At 42.9% G+C, this 22,276-nt stretch overlaps 2 protein-coding genes across 2 annotated transcripts in view; one reads left to right on the top strand and one right to left on the bottom strand.

The window, feature by feature from the left end:
• GPR183 (G protein-coupled receptor 183) overlaps nucleotides 1-15,909 on the top strand; it is a 72,667-nt gene extending 56,758 nt beyond the window's left edge. The window contains exon 2 of the mRNA XM_078657615.1: nucleotides 13,002-15,909. Within this exon, the coding sequence (XP_078513741.1) occupies nucleotides 13,029-14,114 (1,086 nt within the window). The 5' untranslated portion in view covers nucleotides 13,002-13,028 and the 3' untranslated portion in view covers nucleotides 14,115-15,909. The remainder of the gene's footprint in view (nucleotides 1-13,001) is intronic.
• Nucleotides 1-22,276, bottom strand: part of UBAC2 (UBA domain containing 2) — an 811,088-nt gene that overhangs the window by 512,477 nt on the left and 276,335 nt on the right. The gene's annotated exons all lie outside the window — the stretch shown is intronic.

The raw sequence follows: 22,276 nt of genomic DNA, 5'->3' as shown, positions 1-22,276 counted from the left end.
GAGAGAAAGTTGGCATCAGGATGATAAAGGAACATCAGGTGAGATGGGGGTCAGTGTAGCAGAGTAACCATTGACACTGTGTGTGAGGAAGCAAATAGATTTTGTGACGGACTAAAAGAGAGTACAGCAGAGGATGACCAATAAAGTTGAGTATTTATTGGAGTTCAAATGGGTAAATGAGGGTTTAGCACATGTATGGTGTCCAGAACACTTGGATAGATGTAAAGATGGGGTGCAGAGGTGATTGGAAGTGGAATATGATGTCGGGTAAAGTGGAGGAAAAGGAAGGTCAGTGAGTGGAGCAGAAGTGGGGTTAGGAGAGAGTTTGTGTTGGCAGGTGATCAGCCATAGTTGTTGGAGTGGAAACAGTTACGGTGAGAGTAGAGGGGGTGGGGTTGAAAGATGGGAAAAGTGTGGTACAGGGAGGATGATGTTCGGTTGAGGACGGGTGCTGTTATAGTTGGTAGATGCAAAGCGGTGGGTAATATTGTGAAGTGGCGGTTTCCCCACAGATTTTGCCCTGTCTGTTTTTCTGGATTTAGAACTCTATGAACTTTAACCCTCCTAACAAGTAGTAAAGTGCCTGTGCCCCCCCTTTAAACTTGCCGAAATTGGCTTGCCCCTAACTGGCATACTTAACTTTCCTATAAGGCCGCAATATATATATGGGTGAAATACACTCATAGCATGTAAAGTTAAATCTCACTTGTGGACTGCAGCACTGACTGTGCCAACCACTAAAGTGGTAGAAAAACAGGCTTTAGAACTCTTTAGCCTAACTGCAGAAGCGTAAAACCACATGTACAGACCTGTCAAAATAACCCTTTCTGACAAGCGGGAAACCCTTCCTTTAAATGTTAAAAAGTCACATAAGGTAGGGTGCCTGAATTTTAAAAGTGGACCTTGTTCAAAATTAAAATAGGCAAGTTCCAAGTCCCCAAAAGCTATTTTTCCTGACAGGGCTGTAGGTGAATCCTAGAAAATGTCAAAGTACAGATTTCAACTAATATGTAACATTCAAGAGGAAACGGCTACAAACAAATATTTAAAAGGCTATTTTTTATTATTGAATAAAAATCAAATTTTATGGTAAAGTAGTATTTTAAATAACTACTTAGGGAAAGCAACTTTTAGAAGTTATCTTTCTCTGCCTTAGCATTAGCATACGGACAGCCGATCTGCCAGTGCCTGGCCTTAATAAAATTATGAAAACTGCTCCCAGAGCAGGAAAAAATGCCTGGGTGTGGGGGGTGTTTTTATTTCTCCTGCAGGAAGACCAGTTAGGGAGGACCCATGAACTTAATTCATAGTAAAGAAAGGTACCTGCCTTTTCACAAGTAAAAATGACCTGAGAAACCAAACACCTTGTTCCCTCCAAACCTAGTGGGAGGATAGCTACCCATATAACTGGTTTTATATGACCACAGAGTAAGGGACTGCTCATTTCCCCGGACACATCTCCAAGTGGCTACTTAGGCTCCGCACAAGCGAGGAAGGATTTCTCCATCTTTAATTTTAGGAGTAAGGTGAACTGTTGGATTGTTTGCAGTAGGGCAAACAGGAAAGGCTGGAAAAGTGGGTAGGGTTGCCCTAGGGAACTTTTATCCCACTAGTTAGGGAGGAGCCAAGAGCCACCCCCAACCGCTAGCTGATTCAAACCATAAATGTTGCACTCCAAGACACCCTTGTCAGAACCCTAACTGGACCTGAAGAAGAGCAGAATAGGACTGGAGCCTGGTTGCTGTAACCTTAGAGGAGGTCTGAAGGACTAGACCGTCTCCTTCTTGTACCAGAACAAAGATGAAGACTACGAGGTCAGTTGGCTGACCTCCTGTGTGGCTATAAGGACATAACAAGCAGCAAGAGGCCTTTTTCCTAAAGTGACCAGTTGATCAATCCCAATTGGATCTGAACTGTACATTATTGGTGGCCTCTGCTGGAGTCAGTCCTGGCCTCTAAGTTCTATCCCTGCGGCCCTGGGAACCTTAGAAGTGACCCAGAGGAGCTGCTCCAGAAACCCTGAAAAGTTGTGACTTAAACCTCCAGAGCCATCAGGGGAACCTTGCAGCAAATGTGCCAGATTCCTCAGGTAAAGCTGCATGATGACCTACTGGAGGCTTCTGAGCTCAAAAAGACTAATTCAGAAGGTAAAATATTTTACAGGGCCGAACCTGTTAGGTGTATCAGACCTGCACTTCATTGCGGTCACCAAAAATCGCACCTTGGTCATGGTCTACCACTTCCATAGATCATCTTTGGTGCTTAGTGTTTCTTGGCATCATTTTACAAATGTATTTATCTCTGGTTCCTAGGGTTGGATTTATGTCATTTTGGTGTCATTGTATTTATTAAAATGTACTCGAAAATTCTAATTCATTTTGGATTTGTTAATGTGTTTGATGTTTCGACTTTATTACTGTTTTGGTACTGAATATCTACGTTACACATTGCCCACAGTTAAGCCTGTCCGCTCTGTGCCATAGCTACTAGGGGATTGATCTCAGGTTAATGTAGTGACTTTGGGGTTTAACCTTTTGAGCTTGTGTTTTTATACCTTGAAGTGGGCAACTGCACACACCAAATAATAATCCACTTTCTTACAGTGGCAAAACAGCATGCAGCTATGTTGTGACAGCATAGAAAATATGGAGTCAGATGGGGTCACATGGGAGAAATGTGGTGGTTAGCCTGTGGATGTGTGGGGCTTGCAGGGGGTAGCCCGGTGGTCTAGATGGGAGACAAAGAAAGTCAAGGTGAAGAGGTATCTGGTATGTTGCAGAGTGCTTATGGATGTAATTATGCCGCAGAGTAGAGATGGGTTGGAGCTGGTAAGGTGGCGGCTACGGGAGAGAGAGGCTGTATGTCAGAGGCAAGCTGGTTCTTTATGTATGCAATTATGAAATGTCATCTATATGGGCAAGATACACAAGTTATGGTGTTCAGCCAGGTGAAACAGGTGTGAATACAGTGATGATGTGGGTGTTAGGTGCACAGTAGTATTGTATGATGGGAAGCCTAAAGAGGGAGAGTCCGAGGTGGCCAGATATGAGAGAGGGATGGGTGGGTATGTAAGAAGAGGCCTTGGAGTAGGTACGGTCAAGGTAGTAGATGCGGTAGTGTTCTGGGAAAAATGGGGGCCAGTAGTGGCAATACAGGGAAGGTAATCATGGGTACAGACTTGGCAGGGTGGGCTAGGGGCAGGGGGGAGAGGCAGGAGTGGTCAGAGAGGACAGAAGCCAGGTGGTGATGTCAGGGAGAAGTGCAGAAAAAGAGGTGATGGGAAGAGATATGCAAGGGAGTGAGATGTACTTATCATAAGTGAAGGGTAGGAATATATTCATAGATAGGGAGTACTACTATAGTAATTCAGAGGTTGAGTGGGCATAGGAGAATAGGTATCATAATGTGAGGGAACATGATTTGAGGGTACAATAATGGGCAAAAGGGAGATAACATAAAACCATTTGTCAAAGGTTATCGGGAGAAAGAGATGTGGGTAAATTATATCACGTTACAATGGGGGAAAAAGGTGGCAGACTGCTAAGTGCTGGAGGCAGAGGTCACAAAGGGAGTTAAAGGCAAGTTCATAGGTGTGGACTGGTCATGTGATATGGATGTTCCTCCTCTAGAGGAATGAGTGTATGGTATCAGGTGGGGAAAGCAAAGATGGCCTGGTTTCAACAAGAGCTTTGACTTTGAGGCTGCGTAAAAGACAGTACAATAAGGCAGAGTGAAGTTGGAGGGGTGAGAGGTGAGCAAGTGTGGGAAGGGAGAGAGGACGCGTGAATGAGGGGACTGGAAATAAGAGTTAAGAAGTAGCTATGGAGGAGGAGTACAGTTATGGCAAAAAGCTAAAAGAAAGGGGTACAGAGGGAAAGGGATATGGGATTGGGGGGTGTCTGGGATATCGCTGGCTTTCCATTCCATTTTGATAGTGGTTCCTGCCTCTCTTTATTAAACAATGGCTCTATGTACTCGATGATTTGAGTGGAAAAACAGCAAGTATTGCGATTTCCACTGCCCCTTCACCATTGTACATGACCTTACTAGAATTTCAAAACAAATCCCTGAGTTTTTACTGCCAATTTGGAGGGGTGCCTTTTGTGATGCATTTGAAAACCGCAATAGGAATGTAGACTTGTATGCTTTGAAATAGGTAGATATATATATATGCAAAAGTATAGTTTTGAAAAGTAGAATTCCACCCTTCTGCGAGATGTCTCATCCACCTAAAGGTAAAATGTAGAGAAGAAAGACTGAAAGTACAGATTTCTGAGCTGAAGGGAACAAGTCTGCTCCAAGTGACTAAAATCCTACTGGACATTCTTATCAATGAATGAATCTTCTAATCCAAAACGTAACAGAACTTGGCGATACCAAAGTCTCTCCCAGGACATATGTGAATAATCTGAGTTTCATGGCCCGAGGAGGGGAAGGATTTTGAAGCTGTCAGAACCGCCCGGTCATTCAAGCAGAAGTAGAGGCGATCCCCTCCACTGTAGGTGAGTCAGCACTACAGCATTCATGTTGCTAAAGACTCAGGGGCGATTTAGAGTTTGATGGATGGAGTACAGTCAGTCAGGGTGGAGGAGGACCGTACCTCCATCACCCTGAAGGGCTACTGTCAGCCAAATTTAGAGATGCCAGTTTTCATCTCTGTACGGTGAAAGGAACCACTGGTCGTGGTGGTTCCCTTCAAGTTACAAAAGGTTTGGTGGACAGCCGCTGTCTGATTTAATGGCCTTCCGAAGAAACTTTTAACATTTTTTGTTTTTAAAAACAAACTCCCAAGGTGTGAGTTTCTTTTTTTTAACAAACAAAAACCTAATAATCCCCCACCCTAGGAGTGGCAACCATTTTGTTTTGTCACTCACTGCCAGGTTTTTCCTGGTGGTGATGGACAGAAAAAAAGGACATCACACCATCCACCATGCCACTGTCATTGCCTTACTCCGATGACCCCTACTCTGTCAGGCCTACAGAGGAAGCCTTCTGTCAATGGAGGCAAAGGGGGTGGGGGGGGGGCTCAGTTGAAAGCTTACCATTTGCCCGTCTCTGATTGAGGTGGGCGGACTGGGAGTTTGGAGGAGATGGTACTCTGCTGCATTTGTGGCGTAGTACCCTGCCTGCCAAACTCTAAATCAGTGCCTCTGTGTTCTTTCAGTTCAAAAGAGCATTTTCTACGCACAGTGTACAAACCGTAATAAACGTAGGAAATCTTGAGGAGTCGACCACATGGGAATGTGAAAATTAGTGTCCTGTACGGCTCACTGCATGAATCCAGTCTCGTCTAGAAGAGGATGCAGGAGCTTTGTCAAGGACCCGGTCATAAAAACTCAATTAAGTAGATGTTGGCTGAAGTGATGGATGTCTACAAAGGCATACAATGCTCCTTTATTCAATTAAGAATTAAGTACACTCTCTTTTGCTCTTCCAGAATGAGGAGTGTCCTCTTTGACTAAGTAATATGTCTTTGGAACGTTAAGATACCTTGGGCATGGGCAGGTAGAGAGAGAGAGAGAGAGAGAGAGAGAGAGAGAGAGAGAGAGAGAGAAAGATAGCGCAATTCTGTGAAAAGCTTGAGTGGTCTCGTTATCTAGTGGAAGGCACGGGGATTAATTTCCACAAATGGTACCTCAATTGACTCATCCATAATGGAGATACCAATAAATGAGTGTGTTAGGTCCTGTGGAAGTTGTACATATACATGTCCCAAACATGGAATAAACCCTATATAAGTTGTCCGGTAATGCACAGGCATGGGCAGGCCTGATTGTTGAGAGGTAACAGGAAAACACAAGACCTCACATGAGCATGGGAATGGGTTAGGATAAAAATAATTTTATTTTATGCCTATCAGAATCCTTCCTGCCAGAGAAAACAGGGCTCATGCCGGGAGGCCTATTAAGGGTGTAACTCCTGCCCCTGAACCCCCTGTTGGCCAGGAATGCCCCTGGCCATATAGAGGGGCCCCAAGCCTTCACGGGGTCCCAATCAGCCCAAGGCCAATGAAAATCAGAGAGATTTGGGAACTCCGGGGGCTCTCATCACATTTTGCAAAGGCGCACCATCACTTTGCGTAACAACACTGAGGCCTATCTAAATTAATCGAAGATGGGAGCAGACAATAACAATACTACCAATTCTGACCAAATCTATTCCCAAAGGAGTATGTATAAAACAGCTTTTATGGCCTTAGGAAAGAATGGAGAACTTTCGTATCAAGATATTTTAGATGAGTACTATGTGAAGGACTCACTTATTTCATTCTGTAAGAATGGATCAGCCTCCAGATACAAATGGCCTGAGGATTGGGACAGGATGAGACAGACAAATTTTTCAGTAGTGATTGGTTGCTGGCTGCCTCACCTCACTCTTATGTCTACCTATATCCGCTCGACTGAGTTGATCCATCGGGAACTGAACATCCCTTTTTTAGATGATCTATTATCCATGAGGCCACTTATGTTATGGCGATCGATTTGGCTTCAGGATGAAAAGTCTTTCAATAGGTCTATAATCGAGGATTGTTTATCACTTGATAAATTTCGCAATATCCCTTGGTTAAAGTATGTTGCTGGATGTTATTTAGAAATATTTAATATAAATGTATTGACTGACCCTAGTGCCGCATCTAAGATCTCCAAAGCTGAGCTGAAAACTACATTCCTGGCCCAAAAGGCAGGGAAACGGGTTTCTGCGTATGGATCAATGTCCACAGTCACGTTTTACAGTAAATACAATGTGAATGAAGGTTTCCCATGTTATTTAGCCATGGTGACTAGGCCAACTCATAAGTTTGTGCTAACCAGGCTGAGGTTTGGTGTAGCACATCACTTAGTGGCCCTGCCAAATTTTAAGAAACATCCAATTGGGCTGTGCATGTGTGATGGCGTTACCAAACAAAGCACTCTGCACTTTTTACTGATTTGCAAACTGTACAAGAATTTTAGAATAACCTATCTGAAACCCATGTTTGTTAAATATGGTGTATGTACAGCTAACCAGGCAATTAGTTTGCTATTTAATATGGAGACTGCTGATGTTTGTTTTTATACTGCTACCTTTTTAAATCGGTGTATAAAGGCACAGATATTTGTAATATCTGTATTTTATATGTTTTGTGCTTTTATGGTCATTTTGTATGAACCGAATAAAGCTTCATGAATTGAATTGAATTGGCTGCCTCACTGCTCTTCCAGGTAGAAGGTCCGATGCATTTAATCAACAACCGTAGGGTACTACAGGACCTTTAGTCTATTCTGCATAATAAACTTACTACGTTTTGAACTAAAAAAAAACACAGAATCCAGATCTTGCACAGCTTTTTTCATAAGGCCTAATCTCCGACTTCTATGCTTTGCTGTACAAATCTAAAACTAATTTAAAGGAAATGTATAGCTCCTTTCTTATTGTAAATCTACATTGAACCTAGCACCAAATGGAAATCAGACTGTGGTTACAGGAGTACAAAGCAGAAGAACTAAGGCTTACCCATTCAACAGACTCTCTGAAGTGATTCTGTGTGTGGACACGTACTAGAGACCACTGGACTGATGCAAATTCAACATGGCTAGGGGCCAGCAGATATCAGACTGGAACTTCAATGTGTGCATACCACATGCTTTCTGCAGCCACCAAGTGACTCAGTAACTATGACTCACGATTCTTAAATTAAATAGACACTGCTTTGCTTAACAGTATGAGAATGTGGCAAGCTGCTCTGCAGAGACTCAAACCCAACAAACAGGCCGACCACCCCTACAGGCTTACTACATAACAGAAAGTGTAATATAGCACCAGGGCGGTACAAGGTTGTGATTTTTAATTTACATACAAGCTTAAAATATTGATCCACAAAAATGAACACAGATTATTATGTGAACCAGATTAAATTGATCTCCTTATGAAACAGTCAACACGTTTTACAGTATTTAACAGATCAGGACTGTGTAAAGTTATATAAAAACAAAACACACATACACATAATATATACATAGATATACATACACACATATAAATAGTTAATCGTATGTTTGTATGCATAGTTTGTTTTTATATATCACAGTTTCACGAGGAGCTCGATTTATTCTTAGGCACAAAATAATCTTAGCTCACGTAGAAGATTGCGTATAGGACTTCTTCATATTTATGAAATTGAGACATTGAATTAGTATGTACATTCTCTATTTGATTTGAAACTGTTTTCATATTTGTCCTTTTGTATAGAGGGTAAATTAACGTCTGTAGATCGGCAGTTTAGTCATAATATGTAAACTACTCCCCAGCAAAACCCAGCACCTTCAGAGTGCCATATTACATTTACTCCTATGTTTTGTATACTGCATGTGCAAAACAAACATAGTGTTGATGTCTCTTACATTATCGTCTTATTTTGCAGTGATGTAACAGGAGTTGAAATCTCCCGTGTGAAATAAAGCACTGAATCAGGCAAGTGTTGAAAGGGACGCGTAAATAACATATAATTAGAATGATAGCAAACCGAAAGAGTTAATGCCCTGTGCCAATTTGTTACATTACTAGATACTGTAGAAAGAATATTTCCTACAAATTAAGCAACTCTTTCCACTCTAGAATCCCAAAACCATTCAACACTAAACATTCCACCTGACTCATAATCCCCTTCAAGACATACTCTATTTACCAACACTACCATGATAAGCAACTCTGCAGCATGAATGATCTGTCCATTACTCAATTTTGCACCGCTCCCTATGCTCCCTAAGGAAAAAAAGAGTCAACTTGTAAGGGCTAGTATGCAGACTGCTTTGGACATTAAATTGCAACTCAAGATCATCCTAAGTGAAAAACTATTCAGGGATGCGCTGAATAGTGTGACAGGAAATTCTCCTTTCCAGTCATTGAAAGGGAGAGTCGCTGGATCTAAATTGAATCTGTTGTGGTTATATCCAATGAGGGGCAAAGTGATAGCCAGTACAAAAACGCTTGATGACAAACATTGTGTACATCAGCGTGTATGGGTAGTTGATGATTTGGTCTTTGTTAAAAGACCCACTTGGTTTCCAGAGGGGGAGCACAATTTATGATACAATGTGGTGGTGGTATTAGATGGGGGTGAAGTGTGGAGTATGTCATGCCTAGCAAGAGCTTCGCATGAGGCACCCTCAAGGTCTTTATAGGAGGATCCTGACAAAATAAGTGTGAAGGTGAGAAGAGAACCTGCTCACTTCAAGGATTACAACTTAACTGATTAGTTCCAAATGTTATCTTTGTGCCTGGTGAGTACCAGACAGATATTGTCCAGTGTTCCATTATTCCCCATGATACATTCCCCTCTTAATGAGTTGACCTTTTTGTGAAGCTATGTTTAAGTTGCATTATTCCATTTTCATATTATCTTTAAATGTTGAAACTAGATATATAGATATTCTTACTACCTTAGTAACCTTTTCCCATGCTAACCAATTTTGCCCTTTCCTTGTTATGTTTTATACACATGCCTTACATAATGTAAATATGTTTTCTCATAATTGACGAAGAAGATATGTTGCAACATATTGTACTTACCTTACTCTCTCTTTAACTGCAATGTGTCATCAGAAAGAAACCTGAGTGCCCGAGATTCCTGATGCAGCAGTTGGATAAGAGATTTTGACCTGGAAGCTGTGTACAGCGTTGGTTTGAGGAAGATGAAATAAATGGCTTAAACTAGAGAAGTGTTGGAGAACGTCTTGGCACATTCCAAAGCAACATAAGCACATGTATCTTAACGTGTTGCATGATCCTTCCTCCCTTCAACTAGTTACACACCTCCGCACCCTACAACTCCTTCAGTAAACCCTGAGCATCATCCACTGTCATCCAATAACACTCCTTCAAAATGATAATGCTCTGCTTTGTAGGTCCAATCAGTCGAACAACTGAAAAGTTCTCAGTTGTGGAGAAAACATGCGTCCTCTATTGTCCCTGCCCATCCGTGCAAGCAGTGGGTGCAAAACATTCAAAAGCTATCATTAGGATGTGCCCGAAGCCCTTCCATAGGTGTAGTTTCCAATAGCATTGGAAGCCAATTATCTACTCACAGGGAGTCTCTTCTCTTCTACCACAATGGTACCACCACTTTTGCTGCAAAAGGGAACAGGAATAACAAGGACCAGTCTTACCTACCCACCCCACCTGATACTCATCAGATCCCATATACACAATTATCGGAGTCAGTGAAGCTGGGAAGAGCTATTTCAGGATGGTGTTAATGACTCCAAACCTCAGCTTCTAAAACCCCAAGACTCAAAGGCATCTACCAAATATAAATGTCCATGCTTCTTGCCCGCCGGCCATGCAATTGATCAGGATTCAAATACCACCCGACCATTAACTTATATGCGGTCTCCTTATTCTGAATCAAAAGGTTGTTCTTTCGGTTGTCCATTTAAAGGGTAGCCATGTTGATCCACAGTAATCTCTATCTCACTATCAGCCGAATACTGCTTATAAGGACGCCCCACTTTTACTCCGACATCTTCTCCAATATGATCTAATAAATCAGTGCATCCAAAGGAGGTCACAAACGTCTCAAAGATAGTTTTGGGCGACTGGCCCTTACTTATTGTGTAGTTTGAAAAACCATTGACCTACCTCTAATTGTCAACTAAAACGTATTGCATGCCTCAAATGACTTAACTGAATTCCCCTTTTAGGATCCAATTCTACAGCTCCCAGCTCAGGTTGTGCAAAAAATGTCCCTCCTGTGGAGACAATTTAAAAAAGACTGTATAAAAATCCTCTAGGTAAGCACTCTGTAACTGGGGCCACTAGGAAGCTGCACACAGTGCCACACCAGTATAGGAGTGTTGGAAGGTAATCAGAATACTTGCAAAACATTTCACTTTCAACTGCTGTGTGTACAAACAAACTCATGTACCTTATGCAAACGTCAGCTAACATTTTGATTGGTTTCGAGCATTAGGTCAGATTTCTCTAAAAGTACTCATTTTTTCAATGTATGCAGATTGAATTCTGGAATGCCCTAATGCCTAATATCTTAACAATTGGACTTAGTAAAACATGAAATAACGGCAAGTCACATTTAACTACAAAAGTATATTTTGCTAACTTTTCATGGAATTTCGTGAAATTTTGAGACACAAAAAATATGCCATTTCGCCTGCCCTACTCCTGATATTTCAAAGCAATGCAATTGGAAGACTTGAAGATATGTCTTAAGCTGGCTTTCGTACTTGTGCAAACAATCATGACGAAAACGCTAAAAAGGAGCTGATAAAATAGGCAAAACAATTATTTATCTGGAAAGGCCTAACCGAAGGCTACAACAAACTAACAGGTGACGTACTCAAAATCTAGAAAATTAAGAGCCAGATGTACTAATGTTTTTTTTGGGCGCGAATGGGTTTTAGACCCGTTTGCGACAGCAAAAAACGTGTGGCCCATGTAGTAATCCTATTTTGCGAGTAGCAAATCAATTTGCGATTCGCAAAATAGGATTAGCAACTCGTTATTAGGAAGGGGCGTTCCAAGGGTGTCGCTTCCTAATAGCAACTCCTGAAAGCTATGTATGACTATTTTGCGACCCCTTCCTCTTTGTGCGTGGGTCTCAAAATATTTTTTAAGGGCCTGCCCTTAAAAAATGAAATGGAAAAGTATCATTATTTTTTTTAATTGCATCCCATTTTTCTTTACGGAAAACAGGCTGCGTTTAAAAAAACATAAAACTGCTTTATTTAAAAGCAGTGCCAGACATGGTGGTCTGCTGACCCCAGTAGGCCACCATCCCTGGGAGTGCCAGCCATTCCCAATGGGGTCACAAATTGCGACAGTAAATGTAATGTAAATGTCATGGTACTTATAGAGCGCACTGTCACCAGACGGTCACCTTGCGGTGTCGCCTATTCGGCTTCCTGGCGCTGATACTCATACCGCTGTGGAACCCCTCCTGGCTTTCCCTGTGAAGTGTCCACTCCTGGGCACCCCCAGGGTGAAGCCAGGCATCCTTAGCGCTGTTGGGGCCGGTGTGGAGGCTAAGCAAGCTATTGCCCAGAGTTGCAGAGTGGGGCACGTGATTAGAATAGGCACCGAGGCGAGAATTAACAGGTCCGAGGAAATTGAGCCCGAAATTCCGCTGAGGCTGGAATCGAACCCATGTCCCTGGCCAGAACTCTGCATTAGGGTCTGCCGCTCTAACCATTGAGCCATACTCCTCCACAGTATCATTAATATGCATGATGCATTCAATTTGCGACCCCAATGGAAATCGCAAAGTGTCTCACTCATAGTTGTTCATCCCAATTTGCGAGTCAAAAATTGCAAGTCGCAAATCAACGCAATTTGCTAATCCCAATTTGGTGGGTCATACATCTGGCCCTAAACGTCTTTCGTGAAGTCCCAGAGCAGGGGGATTTGGTGGTCCTGTGTGACAGGACCTGAGCCCTCACATTTTAAGTGCACCAGGGCACCAATGCAGAACAAGGCTTCTTAGCCCAGTCCAACGCTATGATTACAAAGAGACGACGCCAGTGAGCAATAGGCTGAATTGAATTATTTAAGCACTTTTATGTTTAATAGAAATTGAACAAAAACTAGGTAAATACATAATACTGTGCGATTACCTTCATTGTGCCTATTTATATCAGAATTTTCAAGAACATACAGATACTCCTCCTGAATAGCTAGGAAGTGGAAAACAGATGACAAAATAGATCAAATAAATACTTTCTAAAGTTTAATACAAGTTCCGTACTTTCTGAAGTCATGAAATGTTTTAATCTAAGGGAAAATCAGATTATTCATTACACAGAAACAATGTATGTAAAGAATTGACAAAGCTGAAATATTTTAAGAAGAATCAGTTTCATTTAGAGTGTACCATTTGCTTCATTGGGAACCACTTTAATTTAATTTCTTCACTATTCATTGACTTGATATCTTTATGCAATTGCTTCACGGTGAGGTAAAAAATAAAGTAACAAGCATGTTTATTTTTGGATCTGTTCTTGTTTTGTCAGAATTGAGAAGCAAGACTCCACGGCGGAATGGCTTCAACTGAGTTCGCAACAACCCTGGGACCGAACAATTCAACCAATCAGACTGAAACATGTGACCTGTACCTGCATAGAAATTCGGCAAAAGTAGGCCTACCCCTGTATTACAGCCTTGTTTTCATCATTGGAAGTTTTGCAAATGGATTGGCTTTAATTGTCATCTATCAAAACAGGAAAAAGATCAACTCCACAACTCTTTATTCAACCAACCTAGTTATTTCTGACCTTCTTTTCGCCACTGCTCTGCCCACACGGATACTATACTATGCCTTGGGATTTGACTGGCCATTCGGCGAGGCATTCTGCAGAATTACTTCTTTCTTCTTTTACATCAACACGTATGCTGGGGTGAATTTCATGACCTGTTTGAGTATTGACCGGTTCTTTGCAGTTGTCCACCCCTTTCGCTACAACAAGCTGCGAAGAGCCAGAAATGCAAAGTTTATCTGCTTCATTGCCTGGTTTATCGTCTTTTTGCAGACCGGTCCTCTCCTGCTCCAGGATATGTCTAAAGATGTAGGCGGACATGTCACATGCATGGAATACCCCAACTTCGAAACAATGTCACACTTGCCGTTGATATTGCTTGCTGCCTGCTTCATTGGATACATTTGTCCCCTTGTGATAATACTGGTCTGTTACGTTCGAATAAGTAATAAGCTGTGTCAAGCAGCGAAGGATAACCCGCTAACCGAAAAATCAGGCTCAAACAAGAAGGCTATTAACACAATCATTTTGGTAATTGTTGTATTTTTGCTCTGCTTCACGCCCTACCACGCGGCCATCATCCAGCACATGATAAAGAAGCTCGTGTATGAGCCCACCTGCTCGCAGCAGCAGAACTTCCAAATAGCCATCCACACCACGGTGTGCCTGATGAATATGAACAGCTGCCTGGACCCGCTAGTCTACTTCTTTGCCTGCAAGGGATATAAGCGTCGCATTATGAAACTGCTGAAGCGGCAGGTCAGCATCTCCGTTTCAAGCGCGGCCAGGCCAACTCCAGATGAGAGCTCGCGGGATGTGGCAGAGACCCATATGATGATGCTTTCAAGCAATGGCAGCAGAAAGTACTGATGTTTCAGGAGTTTGAAATGTTATTTCTTTTAATTCTGTAAATACTTCAGAAAGTGAACCAAAAGATATGGTATTAGTTCAGATTGTCCATAACAAAATGAACGATTATATGATTGAATTGGGCACCAAAGAAGACATATACCTACCACAAGCAGGGGAACTTGTGGGCAAACATACTGCATTGTTCAACAAAGTGTGCATCAAATTAGTTTTTTTTTTTACTTCTCGCCAGGAAAATGGAATTATGCTCTAGTTTTATAAATTTTAACAGTAGAATATTTATGTTGCTATTGATGCCAAAGGCACATAACTTCGAATCACTGTAAATAACACAAGCTTCAGCACTTCGACACATTGGTGCTACTTTCAAGCGACACTGGAAGAAGTGGAGGATAGGTAGACGAGGCACGCTGCTTAATTAAAAACTGTTCTCTCTATATGAAATGAGTGTAGTACACACACTCACTGGTATTCAGAAACCCTTAAAACATACATTCCCCACTTAGATGCAAGAGGTGATGTAGACAGGACGTAAGGATGAGCCTCTCGTATGTCATGCACTTCTTCCTGTGGAAACACTGCACTGTAGGCACCTTACTCCAGTTGCAGAAAAAAATGGCAAGTTAAAATACTTTTCATCAAAAAGGGGGTGCCCTAGAAAGTTTCCGCCTACGCAACGAACCTGTAAATATTGTAGCAGGGCTTCAGAGTATAATATGTAGACTGTTCAAAGCTTTCATGGAGTCTTATTAGCAAATGCACAAAGTATAACATGTTTTTTCCATTACTTATATGAAAAACATAAAACTTTTGAAATTCAACTAATTTAGAATTAGAACACAACTGTCTGATAGAACAGGATATTAAAGTTATTTGCCATGTAACGTGGGCCACATCTTAACTGCAAACAACATTGTTTCTACCGCAGACAAAAGAACATCTGACAGGCAAGCAGGAGATGGACAAAGCACAAAATGAGATGTTTTAGCTTATACACTTGTGTTATAATTTTAAAGTGTGCAAAACATTTTCAATATGTTGTGGGAACGTTCTGGAAAAACAGTTGCAGTACCAGAGTAGTGAAATGCTTTTATCATATTCCAAACAGTATAAGTAAGATCGTCACGCTTTCAGTGGCGGCTGGCGACATTTGAGAGTGCTGGGGTGGAAAAGTTGGGGGGGGGAGGTTTGGGGTGCTCCCCCCAATAACATTTTGAAAGCAAATGGTGCATTTTCAAGCATATTTGTGAAATCAAGAAGGTAAACAAAAGCACTTTTCAAAGGGTAGTTATGACATCAATAAAAAGATTTTATATGATAATGACGTTTGAGTCTTTGGGGGGGGGTTATAGCCATCTGTGTCTGGATGTAGAGGCACTATGTTGCACATAGTTAAGTAGGATCTGTCTCTTACTGGAACTCCACCAATCCTTTCAGAGACTGCGAGCAGAAATAACTTCCCCCACAGGTCCACGTGGATCTAGGCTGGGCCTAAGGGAAACGCTGCAGAGTGTACTATGTGGCACACCTGGGAGCAAACAACAATCTAAAATGGTACATATCACTGGAAAGAAACTTTCAATATGCACAATACCTCCCTGTGGTGACAAACCCACGGCGCAGACATTGTGTGTGCTCTTGCTCTAGTGGCTTTCCCATCTTCTGGAAAGACATGGCTTGGCAGTTCGGGCTGGACTGTTCCCATGAGGCACAGGGTCAAGACTGATTTGCATATGGCCATGTCTGAACTGGGGTGGCTTGGTGAGCAAAAGAACGATGGATTAAACCCAGATCTGTGGCTCGGGGTGAATGTTTTGCCATTGTGCAACATTCCGCCCATCATCTTGTGTGTTTTGCTCTTCCCCCTATGTGGGAAGGGTATGCCCAGACGTGGGTCCCTTGCTCACTAAGCCACTGGAGTCAAGCTATCCTGGCTGAAGACGGCTGATAGCCAGAAACCGGTCCTAGGATGCTTGATTCCGGTCCAGGAAAGACATGGCTTGGCAGTTCGGGCAGGACTGTTCCCATGAGGCACAGGGTCAAGACTGATTTGCATATGGCCATGTCTGAACTGGGGTGGCTTGGTGAGGAAAATAACAATGGATTAAACCCAGATCTGTAACTGGGGGTGAATGTTTTGCCATTGTGCAACATTCCGTCCATCATCTTGTGTGTTTTGCTTTCCCATCTTTGTGACTGCAGGTTTCCTTGAATCACATGGGGCAGTAAAACCACAGCCACTGTCTGCGCATACAGTGGCCAGGGGTTTGGCACCCTTTAATGAGGCTCATGAGAGCAACTGTGAGAACGTCTCACCATGAATTAAGCATATATGACTGTGTAATCTTATGCACTCCCTGTTGCTTCTGTAACCCAGCTTGAAAATGTGCTTAGATAAAGATGTAATCCATAAGATTTCATGAACCCGCTGTTTTTTGCCGTCTGTATATAGATGCTTATAGCAATTTATTTATTGAAAGAGTTACCAGTGCTAGCTGAACTAAGTATTCTACAACACACCACCCTCCAAGAGTAAGACTTAACTTTACAAATTCTCAGCTCCCTGAAAGTCCAAGCCTATGTAGAAGGTTCTGACTACATGATCAGTGATGTATCCAGTGTGCCCTGAGCCCTATCGCAAGGAAGGAAAATGCGTCCCTGGTTGAGTAGTAAAAGACAGCAATGACTAAGGACAGTGGCACCTCATGCCTCAATGCCCTGGTGTACCAATCTCATCTATACCCTTAGCAGGCAGTGAGGCTGGTTAGTTCGGAGATGCATGAGTAGGTAGGCCCACTCATTGCTTGTCTGCATTCAATTAAATGTAAACATCATACATTTGAATGTGTGAGAGCACAGCTTGAAAGGACCGAGCCACAGTGGGAGAGCTGTGTACCTTGGATGTTGCTGGTCTGGCCAGGCGCAATGCGAGAACTGTATTTGGGTCTCAGCCATTGATAATAGATGTATTCTGCTTTTAAAAATGAGGTGCACTGCTAGAGTTGGGACAATATACACGGTTGCTAAATTTGAGGTTTGCAGGGGAGTTTGGGTATGGGGAAGTTGGGAGATCCACACAAGCTGCACCTCCCTGGACTCTCCTGGGTGTCTAGTTTTCAGAAAAGTCTTGGTTTTGTAGGTTTCCCTAGATGGCTGCTGAGCCCGAGACCCAAAACGCAGGTGACTCCCTTGCAAAACCAGGTACTTTTGCAATCGATAACTTTGAAGTCGCTACAGTACCTTTGGGCCATTTCCTGTTGCGGGCATTAAGCCATTTTGGGCAGCCCTCTCCCCCCTATATAAATAAAATAAATAAATCCCTGGAGCCTAGTGTGCTTTCTGCCCCCTGGGGGGCAGATCAGGGGCTATTGTCCCCACCTGCCTCCTGGGGTGCAGAAAGACTGGAATTTTTAAAAGAGAGTGAGGGCATTGGCATGCCGATTTTGGGCAGCCCCCACTCCTATATACAGTAAAATAAATAAATCCCTGGTGCCTAGTGTGCTTTCTAGCCCCCCAGGGGGGGCAGATCGGGGGCTATTCCCCATTTGTCTCCGGAGGGGGCAGAAAGACTGAATTTTATGGAAAATGTTAGGGGAAACAAAAGCCATTACCCTCTCCCGTCTGCCTCGGCTCATTTCAGTTTCAATGAAATGAAGTCAGTGCGACGTGCGTGCTGATCGTCATTTCAGAGAAAAAATCTTAAACAGCCTCGGAAGCTGGGGTAAGATCTTAACCAGCTCCTGAGTCTGTTTGTGGGGAAAAGAAATCCCTCTGGAGCCTGCACCAGAGGGATTTCCTGGGCCATGTGGTCGGACGCGCGGGAGCCGTCCGACGCATACGAGCACTTTTGCATCAGATGGCTCCTGCGCGTCCGACGCATTGAAGTGGTTAAGAAGTGGGAAGAAGAGATAGGTGCATAAATTACAATTAAAAGTTGGACATATATATACATATATAGCTACACAACACCCAGCTAGCCAGAGGGTTGCTGTGTGCATGTATACCAAAAAAAAGAGTAATCATAGAACTCGCAGCTATCCATTTTCCAACACTAGCAAGACAGAGATGCAGTAAAATGAGTAAAATGATGCTAAGTAGGCAAGAATAGGAGTTAGTGACATGAGCAGTAGATATGCACCTTTAGTAAAAGACAGAAGCACTGCCTCCGACTTCACAAATAGACATTTATGAATGAGGAAAGAAGTGGAAGAGGAATGAAGCTTGGTAACCTGAGCCGAAACTACAAAGTAAAATCTTTAAAGACCTTGATTTTCCTGCTTGACCAAACAAGGCCAGCATTTTGAGCAGGGGTTTGCACCTTAAACCCTTCTCATGCTTCTGAAAGGTTCCAAAAGTAGATGAGCACCAACTGGGCGAGCACTAGTCAGTTCCTGGTTCAGACCCCAATAGAATTGTACCCTGAACATACAAGCGTGGTAAACAAAGCACTTACTAGGTTTTTATACAGACAGTACAGGAATGAATTGGCTTCGCCCGAGTAGCACTTCTGTTGTCACCCTTCCTTCTAGTTTTACATCAGGAGGGTTTGGGTCAGGAACGACCATGACATGGTATATGCATGTGTAGCCCTGCCCTGACCCTAACCCTAACCCTACTGCATATGAAAATGGTATCCCGACTTTTTCTTGATCTAGCTAACACAGTAATCTTATGTAGGCATGGGAGCCGAGAACTATCCAAGGTAATGCCAAAATCCAGACCCTATTTGACGACCTTGAGGACATACCATGTGCTCCCTCTTTTGTCAACATGAGACTACTGTCCATGTCCTGGGTTGCTGCCGTGAAGTGCTGGTGGTACTGGTTTTGAGAATAAATAATCCTGAGTATACATTTTTTCTATATAAGAGAGGAGTGAAGCCTACTGGCCCCACTCCTGATAAGTTCCACTTGCATATAACACCCAGATCATTGTGCTGACATTTTGTGTGTGGGTTATATGAGTGCAGTCATTGTGGATGTGTGGTACACATATGGTAGCATGATTCAGTGTGAGATATGAGTATGATTGCTGGGACCAGTGGGATCCATTTTGGAACCCTGCAGGTTTAGCATGGCCAAATATGGAGGGTGGATAATGCTTCCCCACTGAGTGGAAGTATATTGCCCCCATTCCTGAAGCTCATACATGGAGAAGCAACTATTGAAGTGAGGGAGGATGGAGACCGAGCTACTCTAAGAAATGTATGAGGACCTTGTAGTAAATGGCCGGTGTTAAATTTTCTTGAGCACTGCCATTTGGTGGCTGGTAGAGAAGAGGGGGTGAGTCCTCAGATTACATTGTTATGAGTGAGGACATTTTTAAACAGGGTCTGCCCGTTTGCCTTTCCCCGATTGCTACTTCAGGAAGGCTGGTGACATCAGGTGCAGAGTCTTCAAACTTCAAAGTGCCCATCATTTTGGATACTCCTGCTCAAGTCAGCTTCATCGCTACCTGCTGTTAGTGCCATTACCTTGCAAAAAAAGTTGTTCGCATTACACTCGAAAAGTGGAATTTCAAAGGAAACCAAATCAAACCGGTTCTAGGGCCTTAGACAGTGGATCCTCAGTGTTCAAGTTCCAAGTTCTTCTTTGCCCAGGAAGGGCATGCCCTGCAGAGTACTTGAAAAGCTGAGGTGAGATGAGGACTGGTGTCTGTGTGACAGCCTGTGTGCCAGAGGTGAAGAGACATCACCTGAAGCCTGTGCAACTTGCTGGAAAACCTGAGGGTCTATCTAGCAACTAGAAGCTTGCCTGTCTGCTCAGAGAGGGAAGGAGAGCCTGACTAGAAGGAGAAGCCCAGCTGTATTTAGTGTGCTGAGAAAGCAGAAGAAGCTGAATTTCGTTATGAAGCTGGTACTGAGCCAAGTTATGAGGGCTAATCCAGTCTTCCAGAATGTGGATCATGTGGTGAATAGCATCAAGAAACTAAAGCCAGAACAACAGTGTAAAGGCCAGCTCTTCTGGAGCATGCCAGAAGGATGGAGCTGCTGCATGACTTATCCTGCACAGCTGCAGTAATCACTGACGAAGTGGAAGACTTGGCCTATGGCCTAGAGGCAGCAATTAGCAAAGACGAGTATTCATACATCAGGCCTCGCTTACTGATCACCTCTGTGGCCAGACTGAAGAGCAAGGCCCTCGCCAGTGGGCCCAGAGCCATCATTGCGACAAAACGGAAGACATACCCCACGGCTCGAAGGCTACAACTGCTGAAGACAAACACTCACTGATCAGACCCTGCCGTATTTATCATTGCAAAGGTCTAAGGTCCTACGATGCTGGAGAAGATGTTGACTGGGCGAACCTGATAAGGCATCTCTACTAATCAGGTAACACAAGGCCTGAGCTCGAAAGACTGAGACTGTATGTTGAAAACACAAAGCGAATCCGGCTGTTAAGAAGTCAACTTTTTGCCAGTGTGAACTCTGTTGCTCAAAAACTGTTTGGACCGACATACGAAGTGCTAATGTAGTAACTGTTTAGTAACCTTACACCAGTACGTAACCTTTGCCTATAACCCTATCTATGAGAATTTGCTATAGGTATTCAGGTGGCACAATAGAATGGGAGACGGCACTGTAGAGGATGTAGTGCTGGACTAAAAGCCCATAAGTTAAAGTGTATTCCCTGTAACTGTACCCCCATCTAACTGTTACTGTGTTGTATTTCGCTTTTCTGTGATTTATTTATTTGTTTTATTTTGGAGTTTTAAATAGAGCTGGCCAGACCCGAAGGTATCGGAGAGCTTTACAGCATTTGTTGAATAACAGTTGAGTAAGCAAAGAGTGGGACAGTAAACACATTGTTCAACGATGGGTTGTGTATCAGTAAAAGTCCTGTTGCAAACTAATGCAGAGTAATCGTGGAGGAGGTAATATTGCGGGCAAGGGTAAGATGCTGTAGGAAGTTGGTCTTATCGAAGTGCCTAGATCCTCAGTTGGTGGCGGATCTGCCTTTGTATGACCATTGTCATTTCGTGAGACTCGATTGAGGAGGAGCACTTTGAGCTGGCTTTTGAATTCTTTGAAGGAAGGGTTCGTCCTGACATGAATGGGGATGGCATTCCAAATTCTGGGAGCATTTCCAGAGAAAGACCGAGATAAGGTCTTTTGTCTGCATGTTTTCGGGGGGATGAGTAGCATAGTGTTGGTGTTCCTAAGATTTCTAGTCTGTCCTGCCTTGTTGAGTTTGGCGGCTAGATAGGTGGGTTTGCCAGAGTGCAGAGCTTTGTGGGTGAGACAGGCAGTTAAATATTAAAGTACTTTCGCTTTCTAAAGCCAAGCACTGAGCTGAACAGCGATTACGGTGTCTCTTTTTTGATTGTTTGAGTTCTAAGTCTCTGCCCACTACACAACCTCCCAGAGAATCTGTTGACTGCTCGCCCTCGCTAACCTGAGAGTCAAGTGCGAAAGGGTGTAATTGGTCCAGTTTGCAGAGCCACAATAGGATAAACGCCAGGAGACCTTCTAGAATTTCCTCCCACTTCGTTATTGCTGACATTTCATGGCAAATTAGACAATGAACTGAAAGAAGACCTACTTCCATTGCTTCATATAGGAGAGGAGCATGAGGTGGACACAATCAGGTTGATTTAGAAACCACCCAGTGCGAGGCACAAGTCACTGGCAGAATTAAGTTAATTCAAAAATGCACACAGTTTGAGGCCTAAGTCGTGGACAAGGTGAAGTTGACTTAAATATGCACCTAATGCTTAACACAGGGTGTTTTTTTAAGTTGTTGGAATCAACACAAGTTGTTGACAAAATGTTTTGATTGAAATATGCCCCCAGTGAAGACCTTGGGATAGTCTGCCCCTACGTCACATACTTTGATAATATCAATGGGGTAACCCAGTAACGTGCAGAACCTGGGGATAAGTACATTATTTGAACAGTGGTTCTGCCACATCAATACATTTCATTTCATGTACCCCTAGGGTGAGACTATCAACAAAGATTTATCAACGCACAACACTGATATTGAAAACAAAAAGACAATCAACTTAAAAACGTTAGTGTATTTGAAAAAATCATGTATTTTTAGATAATGACATAACAGGACACGTATCAAACCTACACAACAAATATAAGTGATTATCTACAATAGTGACATAAAAAGGGATAGACAGTGATTGTACACATATCAACAATACAAACTTTA

The sequence above is a fragment of the Lissotriton helveticus genome, chromosome 8 (genome assembly GCF_964261635.1).
Source record: "Lissotriton helveticus chromosome 8, aLisHel1.1, whole genome shotgun sequence".
NCBI classification, from domain to species: domain Eukaryota; kingdom Metazoa; phylum Chordata; class Amphibia; order Caudata; family Salamandridae; genus Lissotriton; species Lissotriton helveticus.
The sequence above is the reverse complement of the archived record's forward strand: the minus strand, read 5'-3'. Positions and strand labels throughout refer to the sequence as shown.